The 25,243-nt window shown below is 54.4% G+C and overlaps 6 protein-coding genes across 6 annotated transcripts; 3 read left to right on the top strand and 3 right to left on the bottom strand.

Moving 5' to 3' along the window:
- The first annotated feature begins 140 nt into the window (after positions 1 to 140).
- PV09_08784 (uncharacterized protein) lies at positions 141 to 4,172 on the top strand. The gene is made up of 3 exons (XM_016362739.1): positions 141 to 3,094; positions 3,152 to 3,342; positions 3,399 to 4,172. The coding sequence occupies exons 1-3, from the start codon at positions 203 to 205 to the stop codon at positions 4,075 to 4,077; spliced, it is 3,762 nt and encodes a 1,253-aa protein (XP_016209479.1). The 5' UTR covers positions 141 to 202; the 3' UTR covers positions 4,078 to 4,172.
- Positions 4,173 to 4,571: 399 nt separating this feature from the next.
- On the bottom strand, positions 4,572 to 8,437 carry PV09_08783 (uncharacterized protein). Its single transcript, XM_016362738.1, has 2 exons — positions 7,999 to 8,437; positions 4,572 to 7,934 (listed from the first exon to the last, which is right to left on the bottom strand). Exons 1-2 carry the CDS (start codon positions 8,252 to 8,254, stop codon positions 4,729 to 4,731), a joined length of 3,462 nt encoding a protein of 1,153 aa, XP_016209478.1. The 5' UTR covers positions 8,255 to 8,437; the 3' UTR covers positions 4,572 to 4,728.
- A 1,673-nt stretch (positions 8,438 to 10,110) lies between these two features.
- Positions 10,111 to 11,693, top strand: PV09_08782 (uncharacterized protein; the record flags this gene model as incomplete). The annotated part of the gene is made up of 5 exons (XM_016362737.1): positions 10,111 to 10,177; positions 10,268 to 10,476; positions 10,562 to 10,724; positions 10,817 to 11,594; positions 11,669 to 11,693. 5 exons carry the CDS (start codon positions 10,111 to 10,113, stop codon positions 11,691 to 11,693), a joined length of 1,242 nt encoding a protein of 413 aa, XP_016209477.1.
- Positions 11,694 to 12,305: 612 nt separating this feature from the next.
- Positions 12,306 to 15,608, top strand: PV09_08781 (uncharacterized protein; the record flags this gene model as incomplete). The annotated part of the gene is made up of 4 exons (XM_016362736.1): positions 12,306 to 12,352; positions 12,617 to 13,331; positions 13,385 to 15,277; positions 15,330 to 15,608. 4 exons carry the CDS (start codon positions 12,306 to 12,308, stop codon positions 15,606 to 15,608), a joined length of 2,934 nt encoding a protein of 977 aa, XP_016209476.1.
- A 113-nt stretch (positions 15,609 to 15,721) lies between these two features.
- On the bottom strand, positions 15,722 to 20,451 carry PV09_08780 (uncharacterized protein). The gene is made up of 5 exons (XM_016362735.1): positions 20,170 to 20,451; positions 19,163 to 20,113; positions 17,143 to 19,101; positions 17,010 to 17,037; positions 15,722 to 16,945 (listed from the first exon to the last, which is right to left on the bottom strand). The coding sequence occupies exons 1-5, from the start codon at positions 20,198 to 20,200 to the stop codon at positions 15,826 to 15,828; spliced, it is 4,089 nt and encodes a 1,362-aa protein (XP_016209475.1). The 5' UTR covers positions 20,201 to 20,451; the 3' UTR covers positions 15,722 to 15,825.
- A 2,962-nt stretch (positions 20,452 to 23,413) lies between these two features.
- On the bottom strand, positions 23,414 to 25,209 carry PV09_08779 (uncharacterized protein). The gene is made up of 5 exons (XM_016362734.1): positions 24,542 to 25,209; positions 24,460 to 24,485; positions 24,287 to 24,407; positions 23,998 to 24,081; positions 23,414 to 23,945 (listed from the first exon to the last, which is right to left on the bottom strand). The coding sequence occupies exons 1-5, from the start codon at positions 25,133 to 25,135 to the stop codon at positions 23,781 to 23,783; spliced, it is 990 nt and encodes a 329-aa protein (XP_016209474.1). The 5' UTR covers positions 25,136 to 25,209; the 3' UTR covers positions 23,414 to 23,780.
- Between the last annotated feature and the right edge of the window lie 34 nt (positions 25,210 to 25,243).

Here is a 25,243-nt window from a genome sequence, read left to right as displayed (position 1 = left end):
GCCGTTCAATACCGCCGATGAATTTACGACGTTGCCACGAGTTTGCATCCCACACCCTCTGATACACACTGACATTCGACAGAAACGCTCACAGATCTCTTAACACGATGCTTGTATTGGCCTTATGAGAGTATTTGAGGTCCAGAATATCCCAGAGTCCGTTCTCAAGGCTCGCCGTGAGCGTTTGAGGGCCCGATCCACAATGGAAAAGGGTGAACACTGCCGTCAGAAATCAGCACGCAACTTCGAAGAGTTAGAAACCAGTGAATTCACCCCACCGGAGACACCGTCAGAATATGATCCTTTTGAGCAAGGGCTAAGGACTTCATGTGTGTCTCGTGAGCCAAGCACAGTGAGGCTTAAGAACGCCCCAAAACAAACATCCAATAGCACATGTGCGCTCTATACTGAAGACCTCGAGCAAAGAGATTGGGCGTTTTCTTCAACATCAGAATTGTGTGATAATCCGGCTTTGCCCACAGTCTTGGAAAAGTCCACTTGTCGGGTCCCAAATCGCTTCGAGCTCCAAGACGAGCACGAAGTGAGTTCTCCGAGCCTGGGCATACCAGTATTAGAACGGATGACTTTGACTGGCAAGGCCCTTCGCCCTCGTTCACTCTTATCTAGCTCTGCTGCAAAACTGGGGCTCTCCCGCCAGAACGACTCTCTCGTTGAATCAACAAGCCGGACTCGTCGAAAGTCCGTGCCAAAGACGTGTGCCTCACAACCTTCAGCGCGAAACGTTGTCCGTCAACAAATTTTAACGTCTACGAAGACAAGGAGAGACATCTTCATTTATCATAACCGCTCACTTCTTTTACCATTACTTCCTCCAAAAAATTATGTCGAGCAACTTAGCTTTGACAAATCGGCATTCATTTCTATTTACGAAGATGTAGCTCAACCTGCTGGAATCAATGCAACCCTAAAGCCATATCAAGTGAAGGGCCTCTCATTTCTCGTACATATGCATAATAACGGCATGCCCGCTATATTAGGTGATGAGATGGGCTTGGGCAAGACTTTGCAGACCTTGTCGTTATTTCAATACCTCAAAGAAAAGGAGCTAAGGAACAACGCGCTCGTGTCCGAAGAACTACGCCCATTTTTGGTGATTTGCCCTCTGACCGTGCTTGAGAACTGGGTTTTGGAGGCTCGCAAATTTGCTCCGAAATTAGAAGTTCTCCGCTTTCACGGACCTGTCAATGAAAGAGAGTTCCTTAAGGATGAATGGCGTAAGAGAAAACGTGACGCACTCCGCTATAGCAAATCACCAGTGCAAGAGTTACAGGCATCACCATACGACCTAGTCATTACCACATATGACTCATTTAGAGCAGAGTCAAGCTGGTTTAGATCTGTCGCTGCGTGGCGCTACGTCGTTTTGGATGAAGGCCATCGTATCAAAAATTACAGAACACAGGAGTCGAGGTCACTTCAGAGCATCCAAGCCGAGTATCGCATTATATTAACTGGAACGCCTTTGCAGAACAATCTCATAGAGATGTGGTCGCTTTTTCACTGGCTTTTCCCAGACATCTTTACCGAAAATAGTCTTCAGATGTTCAGAGAAGCGTTCAATCTTACCAAAGGACAAGTGAACCGAGAAATTATTGACCATTGTCGCCGGCTACTTGAGCTCATCATGCTGCGGCGGATGAAGAACAGTGCAGAAGTGAGCCTCAATTTACCGCCCAAAGAAGTGATTCGCCTGTTCGTGCCCCTGACGCGCATGCAGAAGAAATGGTATTTGAAGCTTTTGACGCAGCAGTCAGACGATATGCTGGAAGAGATATATCGAGGCGCACATGGAAAGGAACAACAAGTTCTGCAGATGAAAGACGTGCGAACTGGTATTGTTCATGACGACAGCACACAAGCTGAAACAATTTCGATGAGCCATTCGCTGGCAGTGGATTACATAGACAACACATCATTCGAGTCCACTCCCAGAAGATCATTGTCACCAGCGTCGAATCAGGACTCATGGAGGCGCTTGTTGAATCTTGCTCTTCAGCTGCGAAAGGTATGTACCCACCCATACCTGGTTCCGGATGCTGCTCCAAGCGTCAACTACATCGGTTCGCACATATACGAAAACTCAGGCAAATTCATGGCGCTTCGTATACTCATCGATGAGATTGTTGTCCGGCAAGGTAAAAAGATGCTTGTATTCAGCAATTTCACAGAAGTTCTGGATTGGGCGGAAGACCTTGTCACATTGATAAGTGAATCGGGCACAAAATTCCAGTGTATACGCCTCGATGGTGCTACTGTGCGCGCTAAACGTAACCTGTATGTTCGCCTCTTCCAGCAGATTGAATCCAACTATAGAATATTCCTGATCTCAACAAAGGCAGGTGGTGTTGGGCTCAACTTGACTGCTGCCACGGAAGCTGTCTTCATGGACGAGGATTGGAATCCCCAAGTCGATCTTCAAGCCGAGGCAAGATGTCACCGAATAGGCCAGACGAAGCCTGTTACGATTTACAAACTATGCACTTCTGGCAGCGTTGAGGAGCAAATGCTTGGACGCATTCACAAGAAGCTATATCTGTCAGCTAAGATAACGGAAGCGATGGAAAATATCTATGATAACCCATTGAAAACTAGCACTAATCGAGTCCAGATCGACCAATCCAAATCGCTATTCGGAAGCTATTCCCAATTCAAGAGCTTGCTTCGTCGGGGTACCCAGACATTGGCAAGTGCTAGCACGGACGCAGACGAGATGGCCAATTGGGATTGCAGAACTATGATTGAGAGATGTCGGCAGAAGATGGACCTTAGTGGGAGTGATGACGAAGCCGACGAGGAAAGGTGGCTTGCGACTATGGAGAAAGTTGAGTGTGCTGTTTTTGAAGGCCGGAATTATGGTCGTCGGATCGCGTCACCTCAAGGCTCAAACATGGTTCCAACTACATCTCGGGAGCAACGTCGCTTAGGCAAGGAATTGACGGTTGAGATAGATGGGTTCGCGGTCAACAAGGCGTCGCTGGCGTGTGCTGAGTGGGAGTCTGTGCCAACTCTAGCAGGCAAATCTCCCTTACTTAAATCCAGAAAGAGGACACGACTCAAGTTTTCTCATCAAGACGTAGGTTTGAATCTGCCAATTTACGTTCTCCTGAGGTGATATACTGATAGAATACAGCACTGTCAGCAATGTTACGAGTCCGAGGGCCTGCTATACGAGTGCACGAATTGTCCTCGTGTATATCACGAGGGTTGCATGAGTAAGGACGATGCAAAGAGGGCAAAGGACATGTCGAACTGGAGTTGTTTCCAGCACTCTTGTCATAGTTGCAGCAAGAAAGCAGCGGAAGCGGGCGGCATGATCTTTCGGTGAGTTCGCAAAGAGTAGATGATTGTTTGTGACTCTAATTGCTAACATTGTCTAGCTGCCGCTGGTGCCCTAATGGGTACTGCGAAGACTGTCTGGATTGGGACTCCGTAAAGCTCATCGGCGACAACATTGATGAGTACAAGATACTTGGTTTCCCAGTCAAGCGCGAGGCGTACTATATCGCGTGTCCGGCCTGCAACGACCCAGAGCTTCGTGAGGCACTCGAGGCTCAGGCAGAGAGTTATCGTGAGCTGGCAAAGCGGTTTGACGCCGGCGAGCCAATCGAACTTGATGATCAGGTAAGAAATGACAGCAATGAAGATACAGCTTCAGGCTGTAACGAACAAGCCTATATATTCAAGCATGTGGAGTCCGTGTCGGAGATGCACAAGAACCCGTCTCCAAGTCAGCAATCAAGCGATAGACAGAACACGAGACATGCCGGCGTTGAATCCGCGGCCGCGACGACAACACACGACGTCTCCGTGGCAATTCGCGCGAATGAACTCGTCTTCTCGAAATCTTCCTCTCCAACGTCAGATCGCGGACCATACAGCTGTTTCGCGGTTGATCCGTACATGCCAATGACACCCGCGGCATCGCACGTGGACTCTCCTTCGCTAGTCGCGTCGCCGGCCCGCTTGAAACGGAAGGCTGGAAACGATGCAAAACTGTCGGATGGCAGCCCGCAGCAAAGGAAACAACCGAAGAAGAGGACCGTGTCGAAAACCTAGATCAAACCGTACGGTTTGTGTTCCCGACAGCCTGGCTGCGATGAGGGTGCGAAGGCACTTCTTACTTGAAGACCTGAGACACGGATGTTGGGCATTTTCGCCTCGCTTAGGGAACCCTTGTTCTCTGGTAGGAGTGTGGATCTCAAAAAGGTTACTACGAGACAGAGGGATCTGCTCTCTGCGCAAATGATAAAGAGTGTAAGGCGTGCTCTGTATCTTAAAACAAAGCAAAAACCACATCTCAACATTGATCATCTCGTAAAAGCCCTGTCCGAGTACTTTCGTCCTCTAGATTACGGTGTCAGATACAAGAATACATATATATATTGTACATACAACATCGAGCCGACAAGACGAAGGATGCTGAAGACAGTCTAGTCTCGGCCCAAGAGGGTCGATGGCCAGAAAAATGTGCTTTGTCGGAAAGGGGAAATATTTTACGCTATGCCATGAAGTCCCATGTGACGGGGAGAGGGGGGATATCTTGTGCCACCAAAAAAAAAAAAAAAATAACAGATTTGGCTCGGCGAACAGGCCCGTGTAAATGCGAGAACAAAAAGCCACAGTGATCGAAAGGACAACAAAACACTGTGGAAGCTACCGTGATCGAAAGTGCAAAACACACAAAAAAAAATGTCCAAACATCGGTTTCTAACTGTCCAGCTTCAGCGACCCGGACGGGGAGGTCGGTGCGTGGTCCGCGTTCTGAGCGCTCGCGTCTGGACCAGCGGCGTCGTCAGCGCGCGACGTCGACTCTACCATGCTCTTCGGCCTGTGCCGCTCGGACTTGTCGGCCTGCGTTTTGCGCTTGCTTTTGCTCTTCGAGTCGCCCTCGACGCTGCTGTTGCCTCTCGTGCTGGCGCCCCGACTTAGCCCCTTGACCTCGCGCAGGACCTCCGCAAAACCTTGTTCGAGAGTCGACATCCTCGCCAGCACAAGTTTGTTCAGCCTTCTGGCAGTGTCGCCGTCGCCGTCGCCAACTCCATGGTGCTGCTGATGGCGCCTCATGCTCATTTCCATTTGCGTGCCAAAGCTGGCCGGCAGCGCTTCGAGAATGTTGACGCTTGGGCCGGCCCGGTTGTCGCCCAGGTCAGAAGCCAGATCCAGAGCTCGCGCATTGAATGAGGGTTCTCTCCTTCCACTGTTGATGGCTAGAAAACTGGCCAGGTTGTGGTTCGACTCGCGATCGTCTCGCGGCGGAAGGATGGCGCGAGGTTTGCTGGCGGGGTTGGTGACTGAGGCGAGTGGTTGTAGGGTAGGAGCTGCACGACGCCCCGACGGTGTCACCGTTCCGCTGCGCATTCCTGTACCGCCATGACCTGCGTTTGGCTTCCGTTTCGTAGGCGAACCTGGCTTTGGTGGCGTCTTCGCTCTGCTATCCACGTCTGTGTTTAGCGGCGAATAAAGGATGGTTGCAGACGAAGCGTTGCGCGAGTGCTTGTGCGTGCGCCTTTGCGCCGTTCTCGGACGCGAGGGGGACTCTTCGGAAGGAGGCGACCTCGGACGTTGTTGCGTGGCTGCCGTGTGGAACATGGGCGTCTGCGATTTGGACGCGGTGGGAGTACGGAAATAATCATCTTTGTCGAGGTCGGACCGACTCTCGCCCTGCTTCAGGTGTCTCGTGGTAGCTGCCAAAGGTTCATTGCGGTTTGAAGGCTCGTCGTCGCTGCGGTGTTCATCGTCCTCGTTCGAAGCCATTTCGTCTCCAGCATCTTCGTCCGTCTGCTGCGGAAGCTCGTCCATGGAAGCACTAGCTGCGGATGTGTGACGGAAGGCGTCGAACACGCGAACGGGCAAAGTTCGAGCATCCTCCGGATCTGAGACCGCAGAAGGCGCCATGCCGGAGCCGTGGCGATGAGCGTACAAGCCCTGCGCCGTTCGGTGCCGTCTGAAAGTGGGTCTACGTGTCTCTAGCTTGTCGAGAACATCCCTAGGCTCTTCGACGGGAGATCCAGCCCCTCCTTCCCCCATGGCTCGCATCCAGTCTTGGACCACGGTCGTGGACTTCGCCTGCTCCTCCTCAATACGAGCCGTCGTTCCTTTAAAAGGACGCCGAAAGACTTCCTCCAATGCTCTGTCTTTGCGAAATGTCGTCACGGACGGCTCTCGAAGTCGTGCCCCTGGACTGAATAGTTCAGCGTCTTTCGCGATTGCAAATGCAGCGGGGACTCGGCTCTTGTGCCGGCCGCGCTGTTCCACAAGGTCCAGAGGCTCGAATGTTCTTCGTGAAAGAACGAGGCGCTCGTAGACGCAGATCGCCAGCAAAAGCGGCATGTGAGTCACCTTGATAACGGTGCGATTGAGCTTGACATATTGCCTAAAGGGCATGATGTACCGAAGCGGCGTGAGCAGCCAGCCGATTACGTTGGCCGGGGCAATGTAGGAAAAGAGCGCGTCGGATTTGACCATCGACATTGTGTTGACGGCAAACACGAACTGGTGCTCCTCGTTCGCGTTTTGAACGACGGCCATGAACGAGTTGGTCAGAACGGTGATCAGGATCGTGACGATGAGAAAGTGACAGATGATGAGGAACAGGGTAAGAATAGCTTTGCCGAGCAGATTGTAGCCGTCCCAAATCTCCCACGCGGCTGGCGTGAAGCCCATGAGCAGCTGGAAGAGTGCGTATGCGGTCTCGCCCGGCGTGAGATTGACAGGAAATGCCAGGGTGAAGGCAACAAAAAACCCGCTGCAGGCGATGACGATTAAAATGAGTATGGCGAACAAGTCAAGGGCCATCATCCGGAAGGCGATCATCAGCTGGCTGAAATATCTGTAATGGTCTAACACGGAGAACAGGCGCGGAAAGAGCAGGACGGCTGTCGAGGCCAGGACGTCGTATGCGAGGCTGGCGGTGTGGTGCTTTCCAGAGACAAGGCCGTACAGCCGACAACCGTAGTAGAATAAAAACATGAGCAAAATGCCAATGTCGAAGGCGTTCCACACGCTGAGGATGTACAGGCCGAAGCCCTGCTCGGTGAAGCCGACGAGCTCGTCGAGCATGTAGCCGGCAGACCAGAACCAGAAAACGATCTCAAGGGGTGTTATGTACAAAGAGTGTTCGATCAGCACGGCGAGGAAGAGGCCAAGCATGATAGCGTACGAGAGGGTGGAGAAGAGTTGACGATACCGCGGGACGCGGAGGCGAGAGAGCTTGAATGGGGACGCGTCGGATGGGTCGTACAGGCTGACAGATCTACGCACGAGGGGCGGACCAAGCTGTTCGACATGCCACTTCTGAGGCTGACTCGGCGTGATGGTGCGCGCCGACTCGGGCGACCGAAGCGTCCCGTAGTCCGTGGCAAAAGGCGCTCCCTGCGGGGGCCTGCGGTGCAGCGTGTCGGCGGCTGAGTGAAAGACGATGGCGCCTGCCCAGATGGCCTCGAGCTGCTGAACGACGAGAGGGTGGGCGAGAAAGCGCTTGGCTTGGGCACGAATGGCAATCTCGACGGCAGAAATGCGGGCGTGCTGACGGGAGCGAGGCGTGGCCGTACCTGGGGCGGGAGCAACGCCCTGCATGGGATCGAAGTCGTAGAAGAGGGCGTCGATGAGCTCGCGCGTGTTGGAGTCGCGCAGCATGCGCATGGCTAGCAGCTCGCACAAGACGGCCCTGGTGCGAAAGACGCCGATGCTGCCGGGGTTCATCTGGCCATCCTTTTGAAACTGCAGGCAGTTGGCCAGCAAGGCGTACAGCGTGCCACGGTTCAGATGGCTGTCTCTTATCTTCTGCTGTATGGGTTTGACGAGAAACTGCGACACCTGGGGCGAACGCAATTGGTCCCACGACAGGGTGGTCTCGCATTTCTGCATGACGAGGAGCCGGATGCTGTGCTGGAGATGGTAGATAGGGATCTTGTCTACAGTCGGCGCCGGTCAGTCCAAGAATTGGCGTGGACAGCATGAGAACTGCAGGCAACATACCTAGAACGGGCGCGGAGAAGATGGGCAAGATGGGCTGGGCAGCATTCTGCTCGCCCTCGCTGTCGTCATCATACCCGTCCGCGTCGTCGTACTCGTCGTCGTCGTCGCCATTCTCGTCGCTGTCCTCATGCTCTTCCGACGCCGTGTCCTCTGCGGAGGGAGTGGTATTTCGAAAGGCCTGGAAGCCGGTGAACAGGAGCGGTCTTGCGCTTGAGCGTCTCCGACCCCGCTTGGGCCGCAGCAAGCTGGAGAACATGGTGGTTTGTGTAGCTCTGGAAGCGCTACTCCGTGTCTGCGATGACGGGTGGTGCGGCCAGTGTCATGGCTCTCGGTTTTTTTGCTCTCTGGAAATTAAATGAGACCCAGTGCAGCGGCGACGGCGTGTGAACGGGCCCAGGCTGGCTTTGTGCGAGGGCAGCAGGCTGGAAGCGTCGTTGTCGCGAGGACCAAGAGTCAGTATGCTGGGTCACGGTTCGCAGGCTTGTGACCTCATGTGCACGCTGATGCCCCCCTCCTCGTCGTCCGCTCGCGGAAGGGGGGGCGTTGTGGGCGAGGATTGACGGAGCTTATCGCGATGGAGTCGAGTTCAGTCGCGGCGTCTGGCAAATGAGATGCAACACTCGCATACACAAAGCAGACACAAGCAGCCTAGTGGCCGTGCGAGTCACCGCGCCATGCGGGCGAGCCATCCGCCGTCGCGCCCAGCCAATCAGCGCCCGCGTCGCCCGCTCCGCTTCCTGACCGCCGCGTCCAGGCCGGCCATGTCGTGCGCAACGGCCTTGCATGCGCTGCCGGATCGCTGCGAGCAGGCTGGAGAGAACGAAGGAGGACGGCGACGGGGCCATGTCGTGATGGCGCACTCGGAAACAAGCGTCTCTCTCCCGTTCGCTTCCACGCATTCCAGCATTGCGAGGGGACATGCTGTCATCGGTCCAAGTGCGAGCGTGGGCCCCGCGTTGGCGGCACGTTCCAAGGGATCGCAGGATAGCAGAAGCGCGACGCAAGAAACAGTCAAGTTCGGTGGCATCAAATCATGTGTGTCGCCCAGAGCGTGGACAAGAGAGAGATTCGCCGCTAGGCCTCAGGTTAACAAGACAACGTGCAGAGCGCAATCGGCAATCACCTCGAACCCTTTTCCCCAGGTATTTCCTGTTTGGTGGTGGCCGCGTCTCTGTGCCGGAGAATCCCCAACCATAGCAACGAGAACGACGAGGAGAAGAGTGTGCGAGCAGGAGAGGCCGGCATTGGCCCCAGGAATGCCCATCTCAATAGTGGCATCACGCCAGGATTTCTTCCCGTTGCAAGCGTGTACGGTTCAGGTCGTTTCCATCTTCTGTAAGAACCAGGCATTCTCAGCCTTGCTGCCTAAGGCGCAACATGTTCGGGAGATCATCACGTGATGTCGGCGCAGCCAAGTCAGGGAGCAAGTAACAAGTTCCGGCGATGAATGCGTGCCTAAACGCCTCGAGTCACGAACATGCTGGCCAGGCCGGGCAGGACGGAACGAGACACGACAGAATCGGACACAGACACGGCCAAAGCAGGAGTCTTTGATCTGTGCACGCGCGACAACGCCATCGCCCAGAACGGACGAGCTCGGGCCAGGCTGGTCCCTTCTGTTCGTTAGATCAGGGGACGCGGCCACAACAAGCGCCCCCGTGCTGTATTATGCTGATCCGTTCTGTGCTGTGCCGACTCGTCCCCCTCTGACGCCCCGTCTCGTGTTCTCTCCCCTTCCCCCGGCCCGCGCATCCTCCGGCTCTCGCTCCGTTCGCTGTCTCGCCCTCTCTTTTCTGTGCGTCGCTCCTTTGCCGCTCTCCTTGTCTCTGCACAGTCACCAGCCGTGTTCAGCTGTGCTTCGTTCTTCTTGCCACCGACACCGCTCGCCGCCGCTGTCCCGTCGCCCTGCGTCCGTCCAGATCCTTGCGCGCGTCCGCCCTCTTCCCCCAAGCGGCAGCACCCGTTTCCGAACGCGCTGGAAGGTCGATGCGCTGGTGACTTACCATTGGTCGCGGAACTTTTCCTAACAAAGCTTCCACTCCTTCTCCACGCACAACCGCTCATCGCTGTTCCTTGTCGCAAACCACCCGCAACGCTCTCCGCCTGTCGACGATGCCGTCAAAGAGGAGCCTACCCAAGAGGCGCAACCCTCTGCTCGAGCCAGAGCACACCCCTCCGCGTAAGTCTCAACCGGCGCATCTGCGCTCAGGGCGTGTCGCCCCCCTGCCGCAACACCGCCGTCCGTACTGACAACAGCCGTGTCGCGCAGTCGAGATCCTCATCGAGCGCCGTCGCCTTGGGCAGACCAAGCTCGACGTCAGTCCATCGCTCGTCAACAAGATCAATGCCACCTCGCCCTCGAACCTGGGCAACTTCGACTATGCCCATCTGCGCGTGCCGCTGCCCAAGGATCTGGAGGGTTCCGGCATTTTTTTCGCGCAAAACAACATGTCGTATCCCGAATCCTATTTCTTGATGGTACGTACCCTTCGACTTCACTCCCGTGCTGATGCGCAACGTGTGCCTTTGCGATGGCGACGCTGACTGGCGCTCGATTCGACAGCGGCGGAGCAGTGACGGCTATCTCTCGGCTACTGGAATGTTCAAGGCGGCATTTCCTTGGGCGTCGAAGGAGGAAGAAGCCAAGGAGAGAGCGCACCATAAGAAGCTCTCGTCGTCCGGTCCCGACGAGGTCGCCGGTAACGTGTGGATTTCCCCGGAGGAAGGTGTGTAGACTCGAGCCCCCTTCCAGCAATGCTGCATCCCCAGAAGCACGACAGCCTCAGTTCGCTGACACGCGCGTCTTGCGCACGCCCAGCCCTTGAACTTGCCGACGAATACCTGATGCGACCCTGGATCGAGGCCCTTCTTGACCCGCGGCCCATCGAAAAGGGCACCAAGGACTCCAACGCGACGATTGCGACGCCGCCCAAGTTCAAGCTTCCGGAGCGCGAAGAGACATTCCCCGTTCCACAGTTGTCCGCGTCGACGATGCGCAAGCGCGAATTGCGCTCAGCGTCGCCAGGCAAGACGGCCTCCAGCACTCCGGCAGGTAGGAAGATTGCGTCGCCGCGCAAGCGCAGGACCAAGACGGCGAAGGCCGACGACACCCCAGCGAAGGCGGCGAGCTCGGCACTGAGCAACGCTGTCGAGAATGGCACTGCACCAGCTTCCTCATCCGTCGAGGCTACGCCAAGCGTCGCGTCAGAGGGTGCAAAGGACGACACGATTCGCGTCGAGGTGTCGGAGACACAGGAGCTTGTTAACGGCGTCGAAACAACGCACACGAATGTGAAGGTCGCCATGCCAGCCGACAACCCGGATCTCCAGCTGCCCTCCACGGCCGAGGGTGTCATTGAAAAGGCGCACGAAATCACAGAGACGGCGCGGAAGCTTCAGGGTTCCAAGGGCAAGAGCCTGAAGCGGAAAGCCGAACACATCGAGGAAGAGGCCGATGCGAAGGCCGAAGAGTCGACCGCCACAGCAGCCGCGGCTGTCCAGCCTGCGAAGAAGCAGAAGCTCCTCGAAGATCAGCTGAAGAAGGAGCGCGTCAAGGCGAGAACGTTGATTGGCATCACTGCGACGTTGGCCATAGGGTGCGTGTTTCCGGATTTTCCACTTCTTACATGCGTCTTTGCCACCGTCGTCTTCTCCGCTAATGAGCAAACAGTGCCATGGTCCCATACTTTTTCTGAAAGAGCTGCCGAGCTGAGCGCACGCAATTATCACGCAGAATCTATTGTAATTTATCATTGTCCCCCACCCCATGCAAATCACGATTTCGCATCCATACAAACGCACGTCGCACATGCACATGCACTACTTTCTGTTGCCTCCCCGTCTTTAACCTCGTTCCACGTTCAGATATCCCATATTCCCCTACCCTCACACGCGGGCTGGCTTCGGCGTTGTCGGCGCTGACGGCGCAGAAAGGGGGTTTCTGAAAATTCTTGTTTCGAGAGCATATGGCATTTTGCTGTCAGCTTGTTTGGATGATTAGGGAAGGGCACGGCACCATCGGCTGACACACAGGACGGTGGCCGCGGTGGGCGGTATCGGCGACGGTGCCGCTGACCGGCGAAAGCGGTGACGATGTGCAGGAGGAGCCCGACACACCAAGGACAAAGAAGGCTCCCGGAAAGACGTGCAGAAGAGCATTGGCTGATGCAGCCAGCGTATCGACACTCGCCTGAGTCCTCGTGCTGGCTTCGGTCGACGTGGTTCTTCTTCCTGCTGGCCTCTCTCAGGGTCTCCCTTTGCTCGGTCGCGGTGACTCAGCTCGACGAGAGCGCCGACGGAAGGTTCGCATGGATGTGAGCCGCGACTGCCGTTTTCTGTGCTGCAGCCTGATCAGGTAAGTCGTCTCCTGGAAATCACACGTAGAAGAATCCAACGTTGCCAAATTGCACTCTTCTTCACCTTCACAAGTTCCTTTGTCCTCTTGAACTCGATTCTAGATAGCCACGGCTTCCTCCACCCTGCATCCACGGCGCGTCTCACTCCCCTGATAAATCATGCATGAGCACTTTGACACGAAGCCCTTGAATGAGCCCTGAATGATCGCTTGACCCGCTCCAATGGCACGCCTTCCAAATGCTGACGCGTGCTGGGCAAGCAGCTCAAAACCCGGCGATGCACTGTATGGACACGCTTCAGAGACAGCCGTAACGTGCGACGATGGTGGCGCTGAGGCCGGCATGTCTGCCCTGCAGTATGCTAGGAGCTGTGGCTTCAGCCAAGACTTCCTCCTCGAAGATCCTCTCGACATCTTCTGTGCGACAAATCCACTGCCGCCGCTGCCAATGGCGCAACCCGCATCCGCTGGAGATCTTCCTGAAAAGAGCGACGTGTCCACGGCGTTTGGTGTAGCTATAAACAGCGATGAAACCTTCCGAGAACGCATCATGTGCGCCAAAGAAGGTGCTCTTTTCCTGCAAAAGATTGTAGTGCCCGAAGATGACGGTGCGCATGCGCTCCAATTTGAGGATGCGATAGAACAAGACCGGTCGAGGCTGCGCGCGGTGAAAACGGAGCTGCCTTTGCTGACTACCGATCACGAGATGGATATGACGTGGTTTTGTGGCCGGTCTACCAGATTAGCTGACCTGCGCGACGTCCATTTACCTATGGAGGATGTAAATGTTCAGGACGATGAAGGCTTAGCGTGGCCACTCAAGTATAGACAGCTACCGCAGGAGACCTTTCGGATCATCGAGCGCGCACGTTTAGAGTGCCCGCGGGACACGCTAAAATACATACAGGATCTGGTAGCTGACCCGAATATCAATGAGGACTTGGAGAATTTTGACATTTGGTGCCAGCCATATGTTGATGTCAGTGCGCTGTCAGATTGCCCTTATTATGTCCTGTCTTCTGATCCGTGCAGCGAGCGACGATGGAATTGGTGTCGCCACCTTTGCTACCAATCTTGAGCCCTTCCCCAGCCCCGTTCAATTCCTTCTTGGACACTGACCATTTACAATTCGTTTCGGATGGCTCAGACTTTCTCGCTGCGGACATTGAAGCCCTCGATAGAGAGCTCTTCGCTCATGACCAGATCGTAGCTGCTAATTCTAGATCCTCTGAGCATTTGAATTTGCAGCATGCCGAGCACCTCGCACAAATTTATACCCCGTTGCAATCGGATATTTTCTCCGACGATGGAGCGCAACTAAGACAAAATTGTAAGCGAGATGAGTTGATGCTCGAACCACCAATCATCCTCTCAGCTTGCAGCTCTTGTAGCTCAAATACAAGAGAAAGGGCCGACTTACTCGTTAAACAGATAGAGCCCGTTATTTCCAACTCGCCACCGTCACGTCTCATGCAGAGCATCAGCCCGGAATTGGATGCTTCGTTTGAGATGTTGCGCGATGAGTTTGTAGCTACCGTTGCGTATGAAGCTGTACAAGCCGCTGAAAACGAGCAGCTCTTGGCAGCAGACTGTCTGCAGCGCGTTGAGGTACCTACGATGGATTTCAAACTGCCTACTCCTCCATGGAAGGTGAAGAGATTGTCTTATTGTTGGGAGAAATCAAATATGGCTGTACTTGAAGAATATGCGGAAATTATTTCCATGCTCAAAGTCGATACAGCTACAGAGCCAAACCTAACAAGTTGGAAGCTGGATAGAGCTATCGAGCGCCAATTGCAGCCTTTTCCATTTCTATCCAAATCCGTAGATGTGCCCGAGGAACGAGGAATCGATGATCTTAGGTATTTGAGTGTCGTCATGAGCGACATGAGCCTGGAAGATGTCGTTACAAGTGACGCCCTGGTTTGGAAGCCGGATGGCCTGCGCGTTTTGCGCTGTGCGGAGTACGAGTATGAAGAAGACGAGCTCGAAGCGGCGGGACTTGATTTGAGCGAGGAGGCAGTTGTTGACCTTGACAGTCTCTTACGAAAGCGGCAACATGATTTTGGTCTTGCAAGTAACTGCCACGACCAAGTTGGAATCGAAATGGATTGCGCTTTGAAGTCTACGTTATTCTCGTCAAAGGGATCGACTCAAATGACCCTCGCGGCTGAAACGGACGTCCATTTCTTTGAGGATAATTTCACCACACGTGGACGTCTCCGGAATTTCATGATGAACATGGGCCACCAGAGCAAGAGAAGGAGAATTGGCGATAGCCAGAATCAAGCCCTGTTGAAATCTCCAGCAGGACCGACTGATCGCACAGACATAACGACCGCCCATGCTCCTGTGCCTGCTGCAGCGCAAGAGCGCAGCGAGATGAGTGAACCCTTTAGTTTGCCGCCCTTGCCTTCTAATCCGGCTCCAAGATCTGTTATTCTCTCTCTCAACATTATTCAAATGCATCGTAGACTTCTTCGTACCTTGTTTCAGGACTTGTGTCCGAACATCGGTTACATTGAACGCGACTTTAGCTTGCTTCAAGATGCTTCAGAAGCAGATATATTACTTTCTCCAGGAGCTGGGCTTGTCATGACAACTCTGCAGAAGATCAAGCAGAAGCCTTTACCGGGTCAGGACGGACAGCTTTCGGGGATCATGGACCGTATCGCAAGGCTCACATGCAGATACGAAATCTTGATCGTGCTAGTGAGCGAAGCAATTACGCCTGATACTGAAATGGATCAGCGCGACTGTGAAGCCATCGCGGAGTTTGCCGCTTTCTGCTCAACATGTCAAGCTGAGGTGCAGATTTTCTATGTTCCTGCAGGATATGACAATCTGGCCGCGTGGCTCGCCACAAGCCTTTGTGAATATAGCAGCATTGGCCAGAGACTTCAATTATTGCAGGAGGAAACATTAGTACGTGTAGCTACTATACTAGGGCGTCACTGCGAGGCTGACAATGTATCAGTGGGAGCAAGTTCTTCGCCGAACGGGGTTAAATGCTTTCGCTGCACAGACTGTGCTTGCATCACTCAAAGCTGACAGCGTCTCATCGAGCTCAGGACCGTTCTACAGTGCGAGAAGGCCAGCTGGGAGAAATAATTTTGGACTTGGCGCTTTTGTACGCATGGAGCCTGAGGAGAGGATGGTTCTGTTTGAGAGGGCACTCTGCGGGAGGTCGGTGCTGCAACGAGTGAATCAAACTCTGGAGCAGTCGTGGCCAAGCGCTAGGACTGGTTTTCGTTAGATACCATGAAAACAAATGGCATCCTGCTTCACCAGGCGCCGAGAGGGCTTGACATGAATGCACACGAAGAGCAGCTAGACTTTTTTCGTAGCACGTTTGGGGATTTCGATGTTGCTTTGTGAAAATCTTTGAATTCGATCATTTCAAAGTGATTAAAATCGCCTGAGGCACTGCTAAATCTCCTTGAGCGTGAACCGCTCGCACAGAGCGCGCGGTCTTAGAGCTTCCCTGCGTCATCTAGGACCCAGCCGCCTGTTTCCTTCATCTTCTTGTACCACTCCTTGACATAAGGCAGCGCGACATGGGGGCCATAGAGCGGCTGCTCCCATTGCGGCTTTGGCGCCTTCATGCCCGTCTCCCTCTCGCACGACGCAAGCCACTCCTTGAACGAACCGCCGCGGTTGTAACCCGTCTTCGCGTCTTCCCACGCGGCCGGGTCCCTGCTGCCGCGCATCTTCTCCCTGAGCTCTTCGGTTGCGCCGACGTTGACAGAGAAGTCGCTCGGGCGGACGACGACGCCGTAGTTCTTGGCGGCGCCTTCGAAGGTCACCAGCTTGCGATGGACCTCTGCGGCGACGATCTCGGCCGGTCGGGTGAGGGGGTCCCCTAGGCCTCCGCCGCCCCACGTGCACCACTCGAGGACGTCGCCGGGCTTGACGCGGACGTGGTCGCACTTGCTGGGGAGGAGCTCGGGCACCGCGCCTTCTTTGCCGAAGCTGTCGCCTCTCCAGAGCGCTTTGCGAGACAGCGAGCCGGGCTTGCCGCCGTTGACGCCCCACGGCTTGATGAACCAGCGGTCGTCGTGGATGCTGACCTCGCCTTCGGACAAGAAGCGGTACAGGGTGCGCTGGGCGTTGCCTCCGCGGAAGTAGCCGGCGCCGCCCGAGTCCGGGATGGCCTCGTTGGCCTCGATGATGAGCGGGAAGTACAGCTCGATGTTCTCGGTCGGGACGGACTTGATGCAGGGGAACAGGCAGTGGCAGTCCGGCCCGTCGCCGATCGGGCGTGCCGGCACGCCGCCGAAGCCGATCTGGTACAGCAGGAACCACTCGCCGTCCGGCTTGAAGCCGGAGTAGAACAAGTGAGGCGAGTCCGAGAAGCCGGCCGCGCAGCGGTACGCCGGGTTGCGCTGACCGAAGAGCGCCTGCATCACGTCCATGACGCGGCCCAGCAGATGGGTGCGGCAGCTTACGGCGGCGGGGCGGACGGGTCGCAGGATGGTGCCTTCGGGGATGATAATTTCCAGCAGGTCGTGAAAGCCGTCGTTCACGACGCAGTGCGGATCGTACACGGCAAGCAGATAGTACCCTATGAACATCTTGAACATGGTGATGGAGCTGTTGAGTTTTGTTTTGGTCAGTGCGACTTGCGCCGTGTGGACATCGTTTTTGGCCGACTTACAGATAATAGTTCATGCTGGTGTTGGATTCTTGCATACGACCAGTCAGCAAACTCTGAAACGGTTCTTCTGAAAAGCGACGGGAAACGCAGGAGCTTGAAAGCATTTAGGGAAAAAAAAAAAAAAAATCCTTACGTGGAGACGTGCCGGTCCAGTCGAAGACGAGCTTTTCGCCCTTCTTCTGCATCGTGCACGTTATGCCGTACGGACCGACACCGTTGCCGTCGTCGTCGATGAAATCAGTGAACGTGGATGCCTCGTTGCCAATCTTTTCGTCTATGATCGTCTTGATTGCCGCGCGGTTCTGCGCGAGCAAGTCGTCCGTGGCGGCCTGGTAGACCTCGTAGCCATAACGATCGCAAAGCTCGCAAACGCGCGCCGCCGCCGTCTTGCACGCGGCCACCAGCGCGATGACGTCGCTCTGGAACCAGTCCGGCTGGCGCGAATTGCGGCAGAACAGGTCCATTAGGCCCTTGTTGTGCACGCCCTTCTCGTACAGCTTGACGATGGGGATCTGGAGCCCGTCCTCGAAAATGGTGGTGGCGTTGATGCTCATGCTGCCGGGCACCTTGCCCTGCACGTCCGTGAGATGGCCGAAGTTAGCGGCCCAGCCGATGAGCTTGTGCTGATAATGAATCGGCAGCAGGATGATGACGTCGTTCAGATGAGAGACTGCCCCGTCGATCTGGTAGACGTCGTTGGTGACAAAGATGTCTCCCTCTTCGATCGTGCCCTTCCAGCCGTTGAGGAATTGCGTGATGAACGAGCCGAACTGGCCAACCAGCATCTGGCCCCGGGTATTGGTAATGACGTTGAACTCGTCCTGCTGTTCACGAATCGCCGGAGACATGGCGCAACGAAGCATCAAGGTGTCCATCTCTCGGCGGATGGAGCCCAGCGCCGACGAGATCAGTGTTGGAATCAAAGGCGACTCTTGGATCAGCTTCTTAGCCGACTCTGCTGTGTGCTGCACCTTCTCTTCCGTCTTCTTGTCCACGGGCCAGATGAGCAGATTGCCCATCGAGTCGACCTCAGCGTAATAGCCCGGCAAGATGAGCGTGTTCGAGTCCATCTCGGTGATGACCGCGGGGCCTTGTATCTTGATACCCTTCTTTGTGATCTTGCTGCGATCCCAGAACGTGGCCTCGACGTGCTTTCCCTCGTAGTAGATGTTTTGCTTGTTCATCACCGCGTCGGCTGGCGGCTCGCTGCTGGACGCCTCCTCGATCGCCTTGATCGCCACTTCTTCGGAGCCGTCGATAACCTTGGCGCGTAGTCGCATCGTTTCAAGCTCGGCGGTTTCGAGCGAGAAACCGAACTGCTGTTCATGCATTCCGCCGAACTTTTTGCGCAGCGTTTGCAACAGCGTGCTAGTGTCTCCGAGCTCCTCTTCGGAGAAGTCCACCGTGAGAGTCATGGCCTGACCCTTGTAGCGCATGTCGCTCTGATACAAGACCTTGAGAGGTATGTCGGAGTTTGGCAAGGCTTCTTTCATGGTTTTCATGCAGGCCTCCTTCAGTTCCGAAAGAGAGCTACCAAGGTCTTCCGTAGTAATGTCAGAGAAGAGCCTGATGTATGTGCAGCTTGCCTCGTGGCTCATCTTTGTAGTGGCATCACCTTGAGCACACAGAATACCTGGCGAGGGAGGAATGATGACGGGCCATGCACCCAGTAGCTTTCCCAAAGCATTCCCGTGCATTGGGCCAGCACCACCGAAGACAGTCAGAGCAAAGTCTCTAGGATCAAAACCTTGCTCAACGGATACGAGACGCAGTGCGCCGTGCATCGACTCGTTTACAAGGTCGATGATACCTTCAGCCGCATCGTACACGTTCATGCCCATCTGGTTTGCAATGGACTCCACAGCCTTGGTGGACGCATCGACGTCTAGTTTGAAGGAGCCACCAAGAAGTTCAGATGGGAGTCGACCCATGACCAGGTTGGCGTCGGTGACCGTAGGTTGCTTGCCACCTTTTCCATACGCAGCCGGACCAGGATTCGCTCCGCTGGACTCTGGTCCGACTCGAAGCTGCTTCGTGAAATCATTGTATACTGCGATAGAGCCTCCTCCGGCGCCGACAGTACGGACATCGACTTGGGAAAAGGGATTAGAAGTGGTTTGGGGGATTCAAAAGGGTAAAGGTTTTCGACTCACCGGAAGGAGCCCGTACCGTAAGAGGACCGACATGGGTTTCTCTGCGAATCACGGTGGCTGAGTTGTTCAACAGCGCACAGTCCGTTGAAGTGCCGCCCATGTCAAGCGTAATTAGATTCTTGTATGGAGTGTTGTTCGCAACCAGGTGTGACACGCCTCTAACGCCACCAGCCGGGCCAGACATCAGGATGTTGACCGGAAGCTCTCCAGCAATGTTGACGGACGTCAAATCGCCGTCGGACTTTAGAATTCGAAGGACATCTGTGTCAGCAGCGAGCATGGTCTGTAGATTTTTCATGTATCGCTTGACTACCGGTTTTACGACGGCATTCGCCGTTGTCGTGACCGTTCGCTCGTACTCTTGAATCTCAGGGAGCACATCTGTGCTTGTGACCACCTCGACGTCAGGACCAAACTCATCGTGTATGATTTCTCGAATCTTGTTCTCGTGGATGTTGTTGCTGAAGGAGTTGAGCAAGCTGATAGCGACGGCCTCTGGCTTCTGGCGCTTCAGATCTGCAAGGCTTTCACGGAACGCTTTCTCGTCTAAAGGCTTGAAGACCTCGCCACCAATCGTCACACGCTCGACAGCCTCTACGGTTCGCTCTAGAGGCACGATGGGCTCGGGCTGTTGATAGTTGATCCAAGCACCGAGTCCACCTGGGATCTGTGAGCGCCTCACGGTGAGGATATCCTTGTGTCCAGCGGTGACGACTAGGCCGGCTTTTGCGCCTTTGCCTTCGAGGACGGCATTGGTCGCGGTGGTGGTTCCGTGGTGGATGTAGTCGAACTTCCCATCCTTAGGGAAGTTGTACTCGGCCTCGAGAATCTTCCGAGCCTTGTCCACGCCTTCTCGAACTCCGATACTTTGATCAGACGTATTGGTCAACGTTTTTGCGCGCACAGTTTTGCCATCTGGCGTGATGATGCACACATCGGTAAATGTGCCACCTGCACGGCGTCAGTCACTATCTGGCGCTGAAGAACGAGGGGTTCATTGTACGGACCAACGTCAACTCCAAGGCGGTATCCAGCCATCTTCGCGATAAAACTCAAGGACTAGATCTCAGCTCGACGCTTCGACGACCGGCCATGTTCCAACATATAAGATTTCTGGCACGAAACGCCGATCGCGGTCTCTCGATGCATGGCATCATATCAACCAAGATCCTTGTCCATCCTCGACGGCCACGGACTGCATGCACTTCCTGCGGGGTGACGAGGCCTGGAACAAAGCCCGAAGTGGGAATCCAAGAGCGGTTTGGGAAGCGCCGAAGCCTGCCAAGGGGGAGAGTCGGAAGAAAGGTTGCGAAAGATAACGCTTACACAGTAAGCAAGACAATCGCCAACGCGTGCGCGTGGCTACAAGGGGCTTTGGCAGCGATCCACGTCCTCGGCAGCGGACGTCGGAACGGCGTGAGGGGTCTCTTGTCTATCTGGACGAGGCTTGCCGAAAGGTCTTGCTTGCTTGCTGGCAGCTTTGCTTCACGGCGAACATGTTCAGGACGAATTGTCGGAGCCAGCGATGCGAGCCGACGATCCTTTGCTCTCCAGACCCGTGTCCGAACGTCTATTGCGCACCCGTATATCTGCGTCCTCGCTACAGGCTTCGTCCCTTCTGCATATTCGAGCTCGCCGCAATTCACTCGGTAAACGGTGCGTCCACTGGACTTGGACTTGCTTAGCTTTGGATACATGCACGTCGCATTCCCGCTCGTATCGAGCAGCATCGGATAGCGTTACCGACGGCAGGCTGTCCGATCACGTGATGCTCCATGTCAACGCATGTTCTGCAACTTGAAATGTTCCGCGGCCTCCGGCACGGGAATGGGCAACCATTTCGAGATAAATGGCAGTCTCTCGTGATTTCTGGGCTTCGAACAAGCTTCTCTTATCAGTCGGTATGTGCTCACTTCACGTAATCATGCTCCGTTTGCGAATGCAGCTCAAGAGTGGATTTTTCACTGTGATTCTGACTATCTATGGCCTTTACGGGTCAGATTATTCCCATATGCGCAACAGTACATAGGCTCAGAATTCCAACGTAATCTGCCAGACCTCCAACAACCATCGACAGCCACGTTCTGGTTTAGACATTTGAGAAGCCTTCAACCCCCTCCCACGGTGTTGGAGTTGTCCGCGCAGGAAAACGCTCCACCAATCAAGCCGGTGTCATAAGCAGCAATGATCTGCTTCACCACCCCGTACGTGCCTCCAACCAGGAAGAACAGACCCAGCAGAATCAGGAAGCAATGGAAAGCGAACTGAATCTTCTGCCAAAGACTCCCTGACTTGTACTGCCAGTGGTCATAGAGCCACAGCCATCCAGGCAGGCTGATTGCCAAGGGCGCGAAGCAGATAGAGCCCGTCAGCGCAATGAGGTAGTTGAAGATCGGAATGGCTTCGGCCAAAATAAACGCGAGCGCACCGATGAAAATCGTGCAGCTGAGCCAAGTTCCCCAATGAATAAATGTGTTCTGCTGAAGGTGCTTCGAGTTGCGCAGAATTCTAACAAACACATACTTGCTTGCTACGTGGAGATACAAGCATGCGGAAACAATAAGCCCGATAAGACCTTTTCAGTGTCAGCTCATCCCGCAATTTCGTCTACCCTCGATACACACTGACCTATGCCATAAGATACCTTTTTAATTGTTGGACCGGCGGAACCGAGCGATGGATTGGCGACGTATTGGCCACACCACCGGTAGACGACTAGAGCAAAGGTGATATAGGATGCTTGAACTACGCCCATGGAAGTGTAAACAGCCTTGTTGTAGTCCTTCGGGTTCCTCATCTCAGATATGACCGGAAGAAACGCAGACGTTCCAGCAGAACTGATGAAGATGGTTGCCGAGGCAGTTACGCCTTCTGCAAAGGTTGGGTGTCCGATAGCGTGCCAACCCAAGTCGTATGGTCCAGTTTGAGGCGCTGAGGCCGGCCGGTCTCGTGTTGTGACTGCGACCACGACAATGAAAACTGCCGTGTAGATGCTGATGAAGCCTGCCCACGAGAGCCAACCGATCTTTTGGAACTTCCGCACCGACGCCGCGGCGATGATGACAGCAGTAGCCAAGAATGACCACCATACTGTACAAGCAGCATGCGTGCTGAGTGCATTAAGTGCAATGCTGACACCAAGAATTCCTGAGCCGGTGCAAAGTAAGTAAGCGATGACAAACAATCCGCCCACAAGTTCTCTGAGGGGGACCCCGCCTATGACAGCTGCCATGTCTGCGATCGAGTGACAGTGCGCGTGAGTGTTGCGGAAGTTGCCTTGCACGATTGCGGTATCTGAAGAAGACGTAATCAGCCAATCTGAAGCACAAGGCCGACTGACTGTACGGAGACATGAATTACGCGCTTGCGCTTACATGTGTTCAGAGCGCCCCATCCAATTACAGACAATGCACCTCCTACAGACCCCAAGCTGTACATCGCTGTTGGAATTGAGAGCACGCCGGTGGCGAAAAGTACTTTTCAATAGTTAGACAATTGTCTTGGACTGGCCAGCGACACACTCAAAACGTACTCTTCAAGAAGATGATGCTAGCGCGCGGCCATCCGACCAAGCGAAATTGAACCCCGTCAATGTTCTTCTTGAAGACCTCGAAGTCGTCATCCTTTGGGTCGTAGACCACATCCTCGACATCGCCATATTTTCGGTGATCAGAGCCTGTGGCAGTCACCGTTGGATGGATCTCATCCATCTTCTTTTCGTCGGCCATCTTGGGCTAAATGCGGGGTGGTACAAGGCTGAAGCCTTGCAGGATGGTGCAACAAAGCGTGAGATCAGGCTTGAAAGTAGTCCTTAGCTGGAACAACAGCCTTGAAATAAGACCAAGTGATCGACAGGTGTTCCGGCGATACCTTTATGACCCATCTTTGCGAGTGTCGTCCCCCCCTCTCACCTCAGTCGTTTCTAGTATGCTTATCACGATAGGTGCAGATCAGCTGCAAGGTCCGGACACAAGCGAGGTCAGAAAAGACCCGAAGATAAGGATGGGGCGATTTCGTCGATATCTGAATCGAGAAACGCCGGACTGCTGCGAAGTCAAATTAACCGCTATGGGGCCCAACCCCCCGGCGCGATTGACGACTACACTGGGGCCGCTTGCAGGTAGCCGCACTGCGGGGGAGACGCGAGCGCACATGCTTGGTGTGATACATGTTACCATTCCCAAATCCGTATATAAATGCACGATTGCATCGAGATAAAGTCGCAGATAAATGGCTGTCGAGTCAGAGTAGTGAGGAAAAAAATTGTGATCTTATTGTATTATCAGCCCATGCCAATGCTTGATACGGCGTTATCAATTTGCCAACACTGTTGCTTTCTACGTGACAAGCGGTGGACCAAGAGCTCTCTATCAAAAATGGGGACAATGTCAAGTAAACTTTTTGCAGCACCGAAAACGCTGTAGGGACATCTCTGGTTCGAAGAGATACGTACTCGTGTTCTGAGCTGTCGAGCGATCATGGCAGACAGATTCGTGCAGCTTCCGTTTGCTCAAAACATGAATGCCGTCAACACGATTCAGCCACAGAGCTCCCAAAGCGAAACCTGCGATCGTACCTACGACAGTCTCCGTGCTTGTCGACTCATGCAATGTCCCTTTCACGGCCCACCCGTCTTGCTGCCTGGCTTATACGGGAATGTTTCGCGGTAGTGGTCGGCAATTTTCTCTCGGGTGGTTACCCAAACGCCGTCCTTTGAAGCGATGTATTGCATGAACCTGCGGAGGGCCTCAGACCGGCCGGGCTTACCAACAATTCTTGAATGCTAGCCTAAATCAGCCTTCCTTTCGCATGACGCCTTATTCCAAGTGACTGACCATGGGGATGTTCATCATTTTGCCGCCCTCTCTATACAAGCAGTCGAACGTGCTTTTCAGGTAATCCTCGTACATTTGACCTGCCTGATGCCTTTTTTTAGCTTGGTGATTCGGGCAAGGAATATCGAGACGACATGGTACTCTACTGCAAGCTCACAAAAGGTGGTCAAGTCTTGCCAAAAGGTACGCGAATTCGAGTAAACAGACAGAAAGGCGTTTATGCAATGGGTTCACTCTGCGTAGGGTCAGTGAATGGTAAGTGTCATGTGGGACGTAAGTTACGAACCACACTGGTAACAAAACCAGGAGACATGTGGAACTTGCCGTCATTGCAATCGTAGTTGTATGGAACAATAAGCATGCCCTTTCTCTCGGACTCCGGCAAACCGGCTTCGCTAGGTAGATCGACCCTGTGCAAAAGTCAACACGGGGCGTTGCCAGTGATTCAAGCGAATATAGTACCAGTACGGCACATCGTCGTTGTATGCCTGACCAGAATTAAGCCTCTATGCTCAAGGGGAAAGGACATTTCGCCTTCACGAACCTCGCTTGAGTATTTCAGCTCCCAACCTTGCTCTTTGCACACTTCTGGCACGAGTACATGCGTTTGGGGGGTTCCTCTTCCAAAGTAAAATCCCACGGGTCGTTTGGTAGTGACCCTTTCGAGCTCCGAGAAGGTATCTCTGATGTACTTCTTGTCTTCTTCAACGCTGTAATCCCAAAATTCGAGCCAGCGAAGCCCGTGGGCGGCAATCTCGTGACCTTCTCGCACACAAGCTTGGGCAAATTCGGGATTGCGCTCCATCGCTTGCGCGATCGCGTACAGAGTCATGTTCCAGCCAAACTCCTTCATCAGGCGAAAGATTCGCCAACATCCGCTCCGTGATCCGTACTCGAAATCGTGCTCGCTGTTCAGATGGCGCCCGCCCGGCTTCACGCCTCCGCTGCTGCCCTTCTCCCACAGGTAGGGCTCGCTAAGACCGTCGCCGTCGTTCCAGCTTCGCTCGCCTCCCTCCTCGTAGTTCAGAATAAAGCTGACGGCAATGCGGGCACCGTTTGGCCATTTTGCGTCATGTCCAGCCTCGCCAAATCCCTCGAAATCCCGCGGCAGCTGGATGGACTCCTCGACGTGTGGCATTTTGGCTCTGAATCGGAGATTTCGACAACGTGAATCCTGAAGCGTATCAGCTTCAATGCGTGTTTAGTCACCATATCTATATTCACCAACTCAGGTCCAGGATCCGAA

Source organism: Verruconis gallopava, assembly GCF_000836295.1.
Source record: "Verruconis gallopava strain CBS 43764 unplaced genomic scaffold supercont1.47, whole genome shotgun sequence".
NCBI classification, from domain to species: Eukaryota; Fungi; Ascomycota; class Dothideomycetes; order Venturiales; family Sympoventuriaceae; genus Verruconis; species Verruconis gallopava.
This window is presented reverse-complemented; position numbering and strand designations above follow the sequence as displayed.